This window comes from Ahaetulla prasina, chromosome 1 (assembly GCF_028640845.1).
Source record: "Ahaetulla prasina isolate Xishuangbanna chromosome 1, ASM2864084v1, whole genome shotgun sequence".
Taxonomy (NCBI): Eukaryota; Metazoa; Chordata; class Lepidosauria; order Squamata; family Colubridae; genus Ahaetulla; species Ahaetulla prasina.
In genome coordinates this window covers 272,018,238-272,035,015 of record NC_080539.1, presented here as the reverse complement: position 1 = coordinate 272,035,015, position 16,778 = coordinate 272,018,238, and the positions used below count along the sequence as shown (strand labels likewise).

At 39.8% G+C, this 16,778-nt stretch overlaps 1 protein-coding gene across 1 annotated transcript in view; it reads left to right on the top strand.

The window, feature by feature from the left end:
- Positions 1–34: 34 nt before the first annotated feature.
- Positions 35–16,778, top strand: part of C1H11orf16 (chromosome 1 C11orf16 homolog) — a 23,142-nt gene continuing 6,398 nt past the window's right edge. The window contains exons 1-4 of the mRNA XM_058159448.1: positions 35–145; positions 7,345–7,527; positions 8,297–8,450; positions 12,957–13,173. Of these exons, the coding sequence (XP_058015431.1) occupies positions 7,361–7,527; positions 8,297–8,450; positions 12,957–13,173 (538 nt within the window). The 5' untranslated portion in view covers positions 35–145; positions 7,345–7,360. The remainder of the gene's footprint in view (positions 146–7,344; positions 7,528–8,296; positions 8,451–12,956; positions 13,174–16,778) is intronic.

Here is a 16,778-nt window from a genome sequence, read left to right as displayed (position 1 = left end):
CTTTTACATTATATTCCTGCTAGCAATGAGTCCATGGCAACCTGCTTAGTAACAGGAAACATTAGCCACCAACTCTGCCCAGCAGCAAAGCAATTCAATATTGCCAAGGTCAGTCCAGTTCAGTAATTGAGCACAGCAGACTCTGGTGAGTTGTTTTTTAAAATTGCTTTTACATTGATAATATCTCCAACTTTCCAGGTCATTTTACAAAAAAAACTAACTGACATACCCAGTACTATTTCTGCCAGTACTGCACTTGTTAGCTATTGTCACTTAATTCCATTCATTCAAGTGAATTCTGCTATAAGCTTCTAGGATCGTCTAACATGCAAATCTTCTTGAAAGATGTTGGAGTAGCAAAGTATACCTATACTATTCTATAATTCTTTATTAATTAAGAATTATAGTTTTTAAAAAGACTAATGCTGTAGTATTTTTCTTAGACAATTACCTAGGGACTAGTCAATGAAATATGAATAAAGTTACCAGGGCTTCAAAGTTAGTGATGCTTTTTGTTACTCAACAAAACTAAAAAAAAATATTATAAATGCAAGTTGATTCCCATATATATTCATGAGAATTTAAATTTGTATACAAGGAATATATCAGGGTTCAAAAAAACATACAGAAGACTGCTCTGGATTGATATAGCAGTACTATTTGAGCATAGATGGAGAAAGAAAATGAGAATACTGAAGATAATTTTTTTAAGAAAAAATAATTGATAACTAATTGAAAAAGCAACCCTGCTTCATACTATCATCTCATCCTAACATGTAGAGAAGAACAGCCAGTGGGAAGTGGTCATTCACAACTTGTAATCGATTACCCAACTACAAGGCAAGCAATCGAGTAAATCAGTGGTGAAATCCAATATTTTTTACTACCGGTTCTGTGGGTGTGGCTTGGTGGGCATGGCTTGGTGGGTGTGGCAGGGGAAGGATACTGCAAAATCTCCATTCCCACCCCACTCTGGGGCCAGCCAGAGGTGGTATTTGCCGATTATCCGAACTACCCGAAATTTCCACTACCGGTTCTCCAGAACCTGTCAGAACCTGCTGGATTTCACCCCTGAACTAAATGTTCTTTAGAGAATTAACAGGGAGAGTTAGAAGAACAGCATATTAAAAAGAGGAATCCAGGCTGCTTGAATAAGCTTGTTAGTTCTAAAAACACATCCTGTGCTCAGCAACTTGGAAGTAAGTTTTAATGACTTTATATAGACATACAATTATCCTGTTACATGACAATTATCTAAAGCACTCTTTGATGTAATGTACTCTTTGTTGGCTGAACTCCAGATTCTTTTAATCAGAGTATCTCTTGTGGGAGAATATAATCTAAGGCAGGGCAGTCAAACTCCCTGCCCATGAGCTGGATGCGTAATGTGCTGGTCACGCCCACACCCAGTTTAGTGGAGCGGGAAAAAGTCACAATACATCACGTGATGGCGCTGTGACGCCATGAGTTTGACACCCCTGATCTAAGCTCTTTTTTTTTAACATGTGGAAATTCCTTCAAAATTATTTCTGGAAGATGAATAAAATAATAAGCCAATGCTTGCCAGCACAGTTATTGGTAAAGCCTGCTTTCTTTAATTCTGACGAACTATATCAAGTCAAACTGTATACCTCTATGAAATGATGTCAGATCTTTTTGTCAGCATATCCTCTAAAGTTTGAGATGCCTGAAGCTGCTAACACTTTGCAAATATTACTTTGACAGTCACAAAATAATGTCTCACTGGCTGTCACTGTGAAGTCTCTTTATTTTGAAAAGTCAGTCAGGATAAATGCAGAGAAGAGTGAGCAAATCAAAACATTTCTTCAAGCATTTACATAAAATGCTTTCTTTTATCATGAGCTCTGGTGAAGATGGTCTTTGTAGGGGAGATGCCCATATTTTCTGATAAGAAAGTAATTATAGGAACTTGGGAGTCAGCAGTGAAATATTGCAGTGATAAAGATACATTTGCCGTGTGATTTTCCTTGGGCTTTTTGTTCTCAGGAACAAAACATGTTCTAAAACATGTTTTCCTAAGTCCTGTCAGCAATAAAATTCAATGCCAGCCTGTTTCTGAACTTCACTTAAAATGCTTTGATTTTTATATTTAAACATTCAAGAAACTTGCGGCCAGGTTACTTGACAAATGTTTTTTCCCCCAATATGGTCTTATATATCTGAGCTTCAAAGGTATTCCCACCAAATATATCCCTACCAAATTATCTCCACCAAATGAATTGAGAGGACTGGCTAGATAGGAAATGCTTTTCAAAATGATAACATACTCATTTTTGAAAAGCTTCTTCAGAACACTATCTGGGATTTCCAATATTAGGTAAAGACCTATTTCACTCAAGTATCTCAAATTTTGTGTGTTTTGTGTTTGTGTGTGCGTGTGTCAATAATGTCTCATTGGTGGGATACAGGCTCAGTCATGATAACTATGGGTGGGGCTAAAAGCACATGTGTTTGAATTTCACTTTTCATTATCTTGAACCAAATCATGCGCCAATAAGAATTTGGAGAGGTTCAGTCCCACCAAATTTTGAATGGTGCTAGATTAAGGATGATGAAAAGACAAAAGGGAACATTACTGAACTAAATCAATACTTTGACTTAATGTAAGATAACCTTCTATGTCCATTTCTTAAATAAATGGTCAGCTTGGAAAATAGGGAGCAACATTTTGATCTTCCTCTCAGGCAGCACATGTCCCATATGCAACAACTGAAGACAGAGCTTTGGGGCTACTATTTCATAAACATAGCCAAGAAAAGAATACATGTAAATACACACACACACACATACAGAGTACTGTAGCTCATCTACAATACTTATTCATCTTCTGTTGTTAATATTATGTCACTTTGCTTTAAGGTAAAGCTCAAAATAAACATGAGAGGATGAGATCTGTTGCAGTAATTAAAATAAAAAAAATTAAAAACATAAAATCCCAAAACAACATTATATGAGAATCTTGATTCATTTAGATCTTTCTGGTTGATTTACATACATGCATCTTATCAATCTTATCTGAAAATAGATATTCACTAATTTAAGAGGAATGACTGAAACTAAAGGATCCCAATGCATATGGACCAATACTAGAAGATGTGAAGGGACAGGGCTCCTGCTATCATCCAGTCATCCCCTCTTTAGCTAAGAGAGAAATTTCCAACTTCCCTTTAATTGGAGGAAAGCTACATTGGCAGCTGTGCCTCCTATTCGGGCCTCAGGAAAAAAAGATTCTCCTTCAGGAAAAGGCCCCGCCTGGATATCTAAAATGGAACCAGAAGTTCCTGGGAATCCTATTTGAATATCTACTAGCACTGAAACAGGCTTGCAAGCGAAGGGAAGAGGAACAGGAACTTCCAAGCATTGGACAGCTTGCAAGCCAGTGGTGGGTTTCAAAATTTGTTACTACCGGTTCTGTAGGCGTAGCTTGGTGGGCATGGCTTGGTGGGCGTGGCATGGGAAGGATACTGTAAAATCTTCATTCCCTCCCAATCAGCTGGGATTCAGGAGGCAGAGAATAGATGGGGGCGGGGCCAGTCAGAATTTTTACTACGGTTGTCCGAACTACTCAAAATTTCCGCTACCGGTTCTCCAGAACTGGTGAGAACCTGCTGAAACCCACCTCTGTTGCAAGCCAATGAGAAGGTTGGGTATCTGGAGCTTGTGAGATACAGGTAGTCCTCGATTTATGATCATAATTGAGACCCAAAATTTATGTTGCTTAGTGAGACATTTGTTAAGTGAGTTTTTCCCCATTTTACAACCTTTCTTCCCAGAGTTGTTAAGTGAATCGCTGCAGTGGTTAAATTAGTAACATGGTTGTTAAATGAGTCTCCCTTCCCCATTGGCTTTGCTTGTTAAAAGGTGGCAAAAAGTGATTGCACGACCTGGGGGACAGTGCAACGGTCATAAATATGAGTCAGCTGCCTAGGATCTGAATTTTGATCACATGATTCTGGAGATGCCGCAATGGTCATAAGTGTGGAAAATGGTCAGAAGTCACAGAACAGTCACTAAAAATGAACTGTTGTAAGTCAAGGATTATCTTTACTTGCACTATTATAATAGTCTGACTGAAGAGCATTCACATGTTTGAACTCCACTGCGTCCTTTTGAGTTCAGGGGCATTTTCTTCTAAGTGAACAGGTGTCACTTGCACCCTTACTTGTATTAAGAAAAGAATGTTCATATATTTCATGAATACATTACATTTACCTGTAAAGCCACCCCCCCCACTCCGTCATTTTGGAGCTATTTCCAGACATTAGACATATTGCTCAATTATGCAAAATACTCGACCTGCCAACATTTCAGCATCAGAAATAGGGAGATGATTACCCCATTTGTGACTCACCATGATCAACATCTCTTTGTTAGTCTACCAGCGTACTCTGTATGTCAAACCCCAAAGAGGTGACCTTTGGGGCTTGATCCAAATAAAGCATACAAATTGATTATGTGCATTTCATCATATTAAAGCAGAGAGGAAAAAAGACACTCCTAAAATAAGTAAATCCACCAGTCGGGATTTGCAGAGCAGTTGCTTCTCCCTCTCCCTCTTCCTCCCTCCCTCTTCCCCTTTCTTTAAAAAAAAGGAATAAACTCAAACACCAGGTTTTCCTAGGCTGTCCCCCTCTTTTTCCTTCTGACCGGTATAGAACCTACTGTAGAAGTGCTTTGTTTATAAAGTTTGGTTACCGTTGCTATTTGCAGAGTACAATCCTATCATACCCGTTCAGAAGTGAGTCCAACTGATTTCAAAGAAAGGAGGATTATAATTTTAGTAAGCATAAACAGATAAGCAAAACCAGATTGTCCTAATGGCAACTGGAGTAGCTTCTTAAGTAACAAGAAAAACATTATTTCATTTCTCTCCTGACCACTGGTTATTATATAGAAACCAACAAGAAACCAAGAAAACATTTGTAATTTTGCCTTATGTCATATGCATCAGAGCTCTAAAACATGATGGTAGCACGTTCTTCAATCGCTTAGCTATACTCAGCAAATCCTAAAACCCTGGATGCAAAAGGAATAGCCAGCCTAAAGTCCACTTAGGTAGCAAAGGTTGGTTTCTCACACTTTGCAGTACCATGGCCCTCTAAAAGAAATGGATGCATGCAAGTCTTCCCTAATCTTAGTAAATAATACATAAAGAAAACTGCTGTGGTTAGTTGTTGATATACATAGAGACCCATAAGTTTATCTCCAAACTTGACCTGCACTTTGCTCTCTACTGTACCTGAGCAAGCCTGATCATTTAAAAAAAACATTTGTGACCTTCCCATTGCAATACAGTACTTAGGAGTTATGGTTTATAGTTTGAGAATCCCAGAGCTAATGTTCCTAACATATTACTAGGGGTAAAATGTCTATGGAGATTCTCAATCATCCAGGTCATAGTTGTCCCAAAGGTGCTTTTTCCAAAAGGCAACTGGACTTTCTTGGGGTTCCCTCCCCCCTTTGAAAACGTTTTGCTTCACATCCATGAGGCTTCTTCAATTCCAGCTGTACTTCAAGTTCAGAAGCTTCGTGGATGAAAAACAGTGGTGGGTTGCTCCCGGTTCGCTCCGGTTCAGGAGATCCGGTAGTAAAAATCTGCTGGTTTTCGGAGAACCGGTAGTAATGGCTGGCTGGCCATGCCCCCGAACGAGTTCCCCGGTCATCAGAGGTTTTTTTTTTTTTACTTTTAAAAGCATCTTTTCTTCAGCCAAAAAAAGGCTTTTAAAAGTAAAAAAAAACCCTGATGATTGCGCGGCTGAGCAGGGATCATCAGAACCCTTTAAAAGTTTTTTTTTTAAGCAATCTCGTTGGCCGAAGAGGTTGCTTAAAAGGTTTTAAAAGTCTCCTCTGGCGATCCCAGCTGAGTTAAGAGCTTCTGGGCTGCAATTAAGCAACTTCAGCTGGAATCATCAGAGGAGCCTTTAAAAAATTTTTTTTCCTCTGGCCCACCCAATCCCCCCTCCCCACTTGCATAATTAAGTAAGCTCATTTTGGGCTTGCTTTCCTTCGGCTTCTGCAATCAGTTGCATCAGCTAGCAACTGAATCTGCCTGCCTGCAATCCATGTCCCAGTGAGCAACTCAATCTGCCTTTGCTGGCTGAGGAATTCTGGGAGTTGAAGTCCACAAACCTTAAAGTTACTAAGGTTGGAGACCCCTGATTTAAAAAATATAAATAAAATAAAATATTTGTGCAGCTTTCTGAGATTTGGTGTGTTTCTGTAGTGTTTCACTCCAACTACACAAACACACAAAATCTCACAAAGCTGTATGTGGCATTGTGTGTGTGTGAGAGAGAGTCAGTTGTGTTATGTTGTGTATGTGTAAAGTGTGAAAGTTGGTTTTTGAGCTTTTTGTGGCTGTGTGAGGTTCCTTCTGTTGCAGGGGCCATTTTGGGTGAAGTGCAGCTGTTTTTACATTGTGTGTGAGTCAGTTGTGTTGTGTTGTGTTGTGTTGTGTTGTGTTGTGTTGTGTGTGTGTGTGACCCTTCACAAGAACTTGGAGGCAGCTCCTCTGAGGAAAAGAGGAGGTGGCAAAGCTCTGGCTGTCCCCCGGGAGAAATCTCCCTGTCTCTGCAGCATTGGTCATGTGACTGAGTGGGCATGGCAACTTGATGTCACTCACAGCAAGGTGCAGCCCCATCTTGCCCTGAGTGACTTCAAGTTGGCCATGCCCACTCAGTCTCATGACCACCAAGCCACACCCACCAAATAAGCCACGCCCACAGAACTGGTAGTAAAAAAATTGGAACCCGCCCCTGATGAAAAACAGAACATTTTCAAAGGAAAAAACCAAGAAAGTCCAGTTGCCTTTTGGAAAAAACACTTCTGGGATTATTCTGGGTATTTTTTTATCCTTAATTGGCTGCAAAAAGATTGTGCTTCCAGCAATAGGAAAAAAAGAAGGAAGACATTGAAGGAGCCTGTTCAAAAGACAGTCTGGAGAATTTAGCAAAAAGAACAGACTGATCTGGGAGGGATGGTATGAAGCAATTCAAAATTAAGTCCATTGATTTGAACTGTTTCGCTTTCAGGGTTTTTCTATGACATTTGCATTGGTTAAGTATGGATTAGTTTGCAATTGCACCAAATATTTCCTCATATTTCTGAATATGAGGACAGGAAGGCCTGGAGGAACGTTGTCCATGGGGTCGCGATGGGTTGGACATGACTTCGCAACTAACAGCAACAACAATTTCTGAAAAAAACAAGATGTTCATCTCTAGATCAGTTATTTCTGGAGAAGAGCCTGATTTAAATATATTTTCAAGCAAAGGATGCACATCTCTCCATTTGTATAATAGGCTATGCTCTTTTTTACTGCAGAGAGATCCCTGAAAGAATGAGCGAATGTACCTTGTCCTCTTGGCCATACCACAGACGCTGCTGTACAGTGCCCAGGCAAGCTGAATCTTTACACAGAAATGTCATAGTTAATCCCAGTTCCATCTGCAGCGGCTGTTTGTTAGCACATCCTTTATATGGCATTAGCCCACTTCTCACAACAAGGTAATAAACTAAACAAATAATATTTATTTGTTTAAAATAAGAAGAGATTAAGACATTACACTCTGTCTTTCTATATCCCAGAATTCCACAAGTATAGTATTATACATTCTTGCTTGATTTTTTTTTTTACCCAAGCAGGTGGGGGCAGTGGTGGGATTCAAATAATTTAATAACCGGTTCTCTGATCTAATGACCAGCTGGGTGGGTGTGGCCATGGTGGGCGTGGCCAGGGCTGTGACAAGTAGCACTCGGCCTCCTGCACCCCCCTGAGAGCAAAAACGGACCACGGGAGGGGGGCGCCACATCCCCCCACACCCTGTTTTGGGCCTAGAAGGCCTCCCTGCACTTACCTGGGGGACTTCTGGAAGGGGAGGGGAGGGGCGCGGCCAGCCAGCAATTTAACAACCAGTTCAGCCAAAGTGGTGCAAACCAGTTGAATCCCACCGCTGGGGTGGGGGCAATGCTTTGCAGAATTTTCTAAAATGTGACTTTTTCCTCCTGGGACCAGGGGTGACCACAGGGTATGGTTAAAGGAAATCAAGATGGCAGCCATGATAGTCTTATGGACCATGCATAAAAACAGACAGAACTTTTATCATAGCGGCGTGGCCGTCAATTTGATATTTTTTTAACCACACCTGCAGACAAACTGGGATTTAAACTGGGCTTTAAACACGTGTAGCTTAAGAATATGGATAACATTTATTGTTACGTGTGATTAGTTTTTGCTGTGGGATTCTCGGCTAAAATTCTTCCATTTTATTCAAAGGTGTTTGTGTCGCAGCTACTGTCCCTTTCTTCTTGATGCAAAATGTAGGACAGGACAGAATTTGGAGAAGTCACTAGATGTTGGTAGTCCGGTTCTGGCAAAAAAAGAAAGTGATTGTTATTATTACCAAGGAACAATCATAAAAGATTTAGAGGCAAGTTGCAAACTTATTTTCTACATGGTTATAAAGATGATTAAATGTACACCAAGTAATATAAAGAAACTACAGAAATTCAGTTTACATTCCAATTCCAAAGAAAGAAAGGCAATGCCAAAGAATGTTCAAACTATCGCACCACTGCACTCATTTCACATGCTAGTAAGGTTATGCTTAAAATCCTACAAGCTAGGCTCCAGCAGTATGTGGATCGAGAAGTACCAGAAGTACAGGCAGGATTTCGAAGAGGCAGAGGAACTAGAGATCAAATTGCCAATATATGCTGGATCATGGAGAAAGCTAGGGAGTTCCAGAAAAAACATCTACTTCTGCTTCATTGATTATGCTAAAGCCTTTGATTGTGTGGATCACAACAAATTGTGGCAAGTTCTTAAAGAGATGGGTGTACCAGACCATCTCATTTGTCTCTTTAGAAACTTGTATGCGGGTCAAGAAGCAACAGTGAGAACTGGACACAGAACCACTGTTTGGTTCAAAATTGGGAAAGGAGTCCGGCAAGGCTGTATACTATCACTCTGTCTATTTAACTTATATGCAGAGCACATCATGAGAAAGGCGGGGCTAGATGAATCAGAATTTGGAATTAAGATTGCCAAGAGAAATATCAACAATCTCAGATATGCAGATGATACCACTCTAATGGCAGAAAGCGAAGAGGAACTAAAGAACCTCTTGATGCAGGTGAAGGAGGAGAGTGCAAAAGTTGGCTTGAAACTCAACATTAAGCAAACTAAAATCATGGCATCTGGCTCTCTCAATTCCTGGCAGATAGACGGGGAAGAAATGGAGGTAGTGACAGATTTTATTTTCCTGAGCTTCAAGATCACCGCAGATGGGGACTGCAGCCAAGAAATTAAAAGATGCTTGCTCCTGGGGAGGAAAGCTACGGCAAATCTAGACAGCATTCTAAAAAGCAGAGACATCACCCTGCCAACAAAAGTGCGTATAGTCAAGGCTATGGTTTTCCCAGTTGCAATGTATGGCTGTGAAGGTTGGACCATAAGAAAGGCTGAGTGCCAAAGAATCGATGCCTTTGAACTCTGGTGCTGGAGAAGACTCCTGCAAGTCCCTTGGACTGCAAGGCGAACGAACAAGTCAGTCCTAGAGGAGATCAACCCTGACTGCTCTTTAGAAGGCCAGATCCTGAAGATGAAACTGAAATACTCTGGCCACCTAATGAGAAGGAAGGATTCACTGGAGAAGAGCCTAATGCTGGGAAAGATTGAGGGCAAAAGAAGAAGGGGACGACAGAGAACGAGATGGCTGGATGGAGTCACTGAAGCAGTAGGCATGAGTTTAAATAGACTCCAGAGGATGGTAGAGGATAGGAAGGCCTGGAGGAACGTTGTCCATGGGGTTGTGATGGGTCGGACACGACTTTGCAACTAACAACAACAACAACAGAAATTCAGCTGAATGTACTTACTCACAATAATCATTTTTGTCAGTTTAGTGCAACAAAGGATCAGTTCATAGAGTTAAACGGATCCACTTAATTCATACTGAATCAATCCAAGAACAGAGATAACAGGGCAAAGGAATTACACCAAGCGAAATATAAAAATGTAAGGGCTGTGGATAATAAGCTACTCAGAGTTGCCTTACAGTGAGATGAGTGGCATATATATTTAATAAGTAAATAAGTAAGCAAAATAAAATACATTTCATGTGAACTCATTGTGGAATGAATGATACCATTGCTCCTCTTGTAAATGAAGAATAAACTAGAAAATGATGAATATCATTGAAATCAATTGAAGAATAAACTAGAAAGTTTAAACTACAATAACTAGTTTATTCTAGTTATGCTAGAATAACATAACTAGTTTGTTCTAGTTATGCTACAAAGATAAGAGCAATAAACATCAATTGTATTCATTTTCCAGATATTACAATTCCTCTCTTCTACTCACCACTCTCCAACTCCCACCCCAACCTTTCTCATGTTATTTTAGGGCAGGGGCAGTCAAGGTTTAGAAACCAAGTGCCTCTTTCTTCTCTAACAAATCCTAGGGAATGCCTTCTAGATATTATAACAGTGTAACCCTAACATCATCATTAGAAGACTTCATGACAGTTGCCTGGTAATTTTTCCAACATTGACCTTTCTAGGTTTCATTTATTTGCTTAGTCCCACCTCGCACTACCTTAAGAACATACGATTTATGCCAAGAATAAGCAAGCCAGCACCCTCCAGATATTTTCAGTATCAACATCCAACAGTCCCAGCAGCAGTGGGGGAATGGAAAGAGACACTGGAAATTATCCAATTATTATAGAATACCAATTTCTTTATCCATGGCTTATACTGAGAACTAACTTTGTAGTATAATCCCACTCCAACTCTCCTCAACCCCTAACCTAGATACACTTATAAGAACCACTGTGGCGTGATGGTTAGAATGCAGTATTGCAGGCTAACTCTGCCAACTGCCAGCAGTTCGATCCTAACTGGCTCAAGGTTGACTCAGCTTTCCATCCTTCCAAGGTCAGAAAAATGAGAACCCAGATTGTTGGGGACAATATGCTGACTCTGTAAATTGCTTAGAGAGAGCTGTAGAGTGCTATTAAGTGGTATATAAATCTAAGTACTATGGCTACACTCAACTCCTTTATTCCCAGCCGAACAGAAACATGCCAACTAGGAATACTGTAGCAGGAGCAGCAACCTGAAGGGCACATCACTGAGGGAAATGGTTGTAACTACAGGTATAAGATTACCCTATTAGACCTTTTCATCAGGCTAAAACCGGTTCTTTTATTTCTTCAGTAGCACCAGAGTTCTAGGAGGGTTTGTGCTATTTTGAAGATCTCTGCAACTAGTGATATTTGATAAATAGCATTATTGCTGGAAAGGTGGCAGGCGTGTTGATATATAAACTTGACAGTGGAAAAGAAAGCCATTAGTTCAATTCATTAGTTGTTAGCACCTGAAACAAACATGGTATGTTCCTTCTGAAAAGCAAGACGCAGGTTTGTTTGCTCACCACAGCCACTCAACATCCGATAACTCTGAAGAACCAGCTATTCAGAAGGCAGTGACTCTGGAGTGAATCCAGCTTTTGTGTGACCAACTCAGTGCTCGACTCTCATTCTACATACAAAGACAGAGTGTAATTAGGAAAACAAACATTCTAATTTTTAAACAGCCCCACAGAAGACAGAAAAAACTCAAGGGGATGGGGAGTGAGAGGAAGAAAAATTTGATTTTATACCGTTAGCTCAGTTTTCTTTTACTGCAGAATCAGCTATTTAAACAGTATGGATGTGTTGAGGTACCTTTCATAATATAACCCAAATTTGGGAGGGTTGTGCAGGGATTATGATTTCTGATGATATTGAACTTATCAATTCTTCCTACAGATCAAAGAGCAATGAGCTTTGGGACCACATTCTGGAAATTTTTACCTCAGAGAGAACCCCCGATGGCCACCTGGAGTAGGATAGACTATAACAAACACATTTGACATTATTTCTTTTGGCTAAGACTGATCCACAGAGGGACGATAATCACTGCACAATCGTTTTTCTTCTTATAATTTTTTTAATCAGCTTGTAGTTAAAGGATGGTTGATTAGTAATAGAGTCTCCATTTAACATTTTCAGCTTCAAATATATCATTTCTTGTGTTATACCCAAAATGTCAGCCCTTCCAGAAAGGCCAGATAGGAAACACAACCAATTAATATAATTCAATTTTAATGTAAGGCAAATTAACAAAATCATGCAAGTCTGAAAATACAAATCTCCTGCAGTTGGTTGGTCTTTCCTAAGTTTCTTTCTCTGACCATTAAGTTACTAGAGGTTCCTCCTTCCTCTCTTGTCTGATCACTCCCTAGGTAGCATCTCTTCACTTTGTCCCTCAATGTCACTCCCATAAATCATTACACAAAATGATAATAAGATCTGAATAAATGATTTAATACCAAAGTGGCAGGAACAAACTCATTTGTTCATGTTGGATTCCTCTAGCTATGTCATCTTTTAACTATACTCAAAATGTATCTTGTAATCTACTTTCTGAATTCATTTTTTGAAATCAGTTGCTTTTTCTTCCAAATAACCTAGGGAAGTAAAAGTGGTTGTAAAATATGGAAGAAAGCTGCATGACAAAGAAAACTATGAATGAGTTTCACACATGAAATAAAATGTAATGGTTACTAAATGGAGCCTTATATCAACTTTGCCTAAGATATATGTCAAACACTGAAAGAGAAATTCAACTAACAATTAAGTTGGGGGGTTTACTTTTTTAAAAAAAGGTGTTCTAAGTCAGGGGTCTCCAACCTTGGTCCCTTTAAGACTTGTGGACTTCAACTCCCAGAGTTCCTCAGCCAGCAAAGATGGCTGAGGAACTCTGGAAGTTGAAGTCCACAAGTCTTAAAGGGACCAAGGTTGGAGACCCCTGTTTTAAGTTATCAATAGGAACAATTTCCAATTATTTGTGCTATTTTTAAAAACATATTTTTTTCTTTCTTATAGGAAGGTGAAGAAAGATCATTTCTGGTACAATTTGCAATGGGGAAAGATACACCTTATTTGCAAAAAACAGCCAGCAGTGATATCCTTGAATGTGTGAATGGAATGAGACATTCTATCCTGCCTGGTGATAAAGTGATGTCCCCCTGGGAACCAGAGCAGAAGAGGTATGGCCCAGGAACTGTCCTCCAGGGCATGGAGACCAGAGAACCTCTGCGAGGTAAAATTGAAATTACCTTGCCATATACTTGGGGAGTAGCTTTATGAGAAGCATGCTGGTCTAGAGATGGAACTCACAATCAGGAGCCTGTAGGTTCGAACCTAGGTATGGCAGATATTTCACTCTCTGGGTGCAAGGAGAAAATAACTTCTGGGAACTCAATGTAGGTGTTAGGAAGGGCATCCAACCAATAAATGCTCAGCTTCATTCAATCACGCCAACTCCACCCCGATGCAAGGGATTATAGTGTCATTAAAAGAAAAAAATTCTTGGAGAGTAGCTTTAGGCTGTGTTTGCCAAGGGAAATAAAAATAAGCTCGTGCTTCTCTTTTTTAAAAAAGAAAACCTTTATTAGGAAATTGCATTGAGATAGAAAGTTTAAAAGCCTGATCTAGCTGAGTATGGATCAGGGGAGGGTTTCAAAACCCGTCGCTACCGGTTTGCTCATGGCCGTGTGCTTGTGCGACGCTTCTGCGCATGCGCAGAAGTGTCTGTGCAGGTGGGCGGAGCCTCCCACTGCTGCTGCTACTGGTTCGCCCCAACCAGGGCAACCCACCGCTGATATGGATCTAGCCAAAGAATGAAAGGCCATATAGTTCATTAGACCACACAGAACCTGGTACAGTACCTACCAAAGAAGGGAGGAAATGGGTGAAAAAGAACAGAAACTGGAACTGGGTTAGCCATGAATGTATCTGTCTAACTGAAGAGGACATGTCAAAGAATGAAATCACTACACTAATTTTCACTACATTATTGGCATCTCCTGGAATGAAGATAGTTCAATGAGATTATACACCCCCCAAACTGATCTTGTAACGGCGTGTAACAAGGTGAGCTCCCGTTACTTGTCTCAGCTTCTGCCAACCTAGCAGTTCGAAAGCACGTAAAAAAAGCAAGTAGAAAAATAGGGACCACCTTTGGTGGGAAGGTAACAGCGTTCCGTGTGCCTTTGGCATTGAGTCATGCCGGCCACATGACCACGGAGACGTCTTCGGACAGCACTGGCTCTTCGGCTTTGAAACGGAGATGAGCACCGCCCCCTAGAGTCGGCAACGACTAGCACGTATGTGCGAGGGGAACCTTTACCTTTACAATTGATCTTCCAACCCCCTTCTCATAGGTGTGTGCATCAGTTCACAACTACTATACATATTTTTTTCTCTTACGGTTAGTAGCTATGTTTGTGCTTCAGGCATTTTCTCAGCGTCCTGCTGTGAGGAGGGTTTGGGTGTCCTCCTTCTTGGCTTAAAGAGAAAGTCTTTTCAGTGACATCTCTTTGGACCTTCTGAAAACCTTACTCTGACTCAACATCTATATTCCTTCTGATTCAGGTACCCTTTTCCTGTCATGGATCACAGTTTCTTCTTGTTGAGGTTGCTGCACTGTCTCTTCTCCTGCTGGGAAGTCTAAATTGATTTCTGACATCCTAATAATGCTTGGTTTTTGTCTTTCATCAAGTTACATCACACTAGGTAATTTACCTGTTTCTGTGGCAGAATCGATTCTTCTACGCATATTTACAAGAAATAGCTCACAAAAGTCACTGTGGAGGTTGCCTTGTGAATGGTTTTTTTTTCATGGATAATAAATAAGAGGCTCTAATTGCATTTGCTTTATTGAAATCAATACATTTGAATTCAGAAAAGCAAGAGTAAACATTCACACATTACTAAATTGTCCTTCATCAGTTTTGAAAGATAGTTAGCATTTATGGTCAAATCTGTTATATCACAGCCCTTAACAGTTTTTTGAAAATATTCCTTTGCAGTATATTTTCCTGTCATTGTATGATGCTACTTTGATGTTTCCTTTTGAACATAAAGAATGTTACCTCCTTACATTGTCTGTTTTTATATTCATATTATTATTTTCCAGACTGGGAACATGCTAAGCTTTTGGCATGCAAATCTCAACAGTCCCTGTTTTGTAGCTTATAGAAGTTAAATAAATTGTTTCTTCACAATCCTGAATGTGTTCCATCTTTGGCAAGTTAATTGCAATTTTACAATATTTATCTATGCCTGAAAAACAACTAAGGCTTTTCTAAAAATGTGAAGAATCCCACTATATAGATCTTGTTTTAATTTTGAATTGATCCTGCAAATTATTTCCTTTGCAAGATTTGTTTAATTTTGGTTTGCAGAATTCATTCTTGATACATCTCTTCCTCATGATTTCCTCTTGTTTTGTGGCAGTATATTTCCTCGTGACTCAATGCTGTAATATTTGTTTTTATGAATGTTTTGCTGCTGATAATTCCTTATCTTTCTCTGGACATGTCCTTCTGAGATGTAAATTGTTCCTGCAATTGCCTCCCTCTTTTTCCTAGGAGCCTGGAGGTCCAATTTTGAAATCTTTCCTTTCCTCAATTTCCTTTCTGAGATCCTGAAAATATTTGGACAAGACTCAGCCTTGGATTTTCTTTAATCTGGAGAAAAAAATACTTCATGTTCCTCAGGCAGATAATAGACCAGAAAGCCATTCTTAGCCATTTATAGGCAATTGTACCTCTCCTTATTTCATTAGATATGGTTGTAAAAAAAAAACCTAAGTATGCTGATAAATTGCCTAAATCTTTAAGTCTTTATTACAAATTTGTAATACAAGAGAAATTTGAGAGTTCGTGGCTTTTTGTTGAAATAGGTTCCTCAGTTTTTCCCATATGTCTTTATCTTCCATACAAATAAGCAGATTAATGCAGCTGGGGATCCATATCCAATAGCTTTCTTGTTTGCAGTATCCCATGTTCCCTGTTCCTTTCCATGTCCATGTTCATCTGGTGTTGGATCTAAGGCCCTGGACTAGCTGTGGTGAATTTATCAGTTATTCATTACTGCCTACTCCTATGTATCATAGATAGCTGGCTGATTGTTAAGTAATCTGCTTCTTTTGAAGACATGTCAGCAACACACATACCCTTATACACACTAGTCCCTTTCTTTTCCCTACCCCCAAACTCTTACACACTCATATTTTCTTTTGATCTAGGTGCACATGGGAACAACTTCATATACTGGTAGTAGACTGTGCAGTATGGGAGCAGCTTTCTGCAGCCAAAGCAGAAGTGGGTTTCAGCAGGTTCTGATCAGTTCTGGAGAACCGGTAGCGGAAATTTTGAGTAGTTCGGAGAATTGGTAGTAAAAATTCTGACTGGCCCCTCCCCCATCTATTCTCTGCCTCCCAAGTCCCAGCTGATTGGGAGGAAATGGGGACTTTGCAGTAACCTTCCCCTGCCACGCCCACCAAGCCATGCCACACCCACAGAATGGGTAGTAAAAAAAAATGAAACCCATCACTGAGCCAAAGGCACTTGCAGAGAGAAATAAAAATAATAGAACTATGCATATTGTTTAGCATTTTAAATAGTTCTGAATCTCTGCTTTAAGAAGGAGCTAGAAAGAGCATTGGTTGTGCAAGGACTAGCCATTTATGATTCTATCTAGGCATCATTTACTGAAAATGGGAAAACTGGAAAAATAATGTTATGTCTGAACAAAAGGCAAAAAAATGAAATGATCCAAATATGTACAACTGTGTAACACCCTTTAAAAGTTTTATTTTTTCTTGGTATGTTTTATTAAGTCATCTGGTGGAAAATTGTG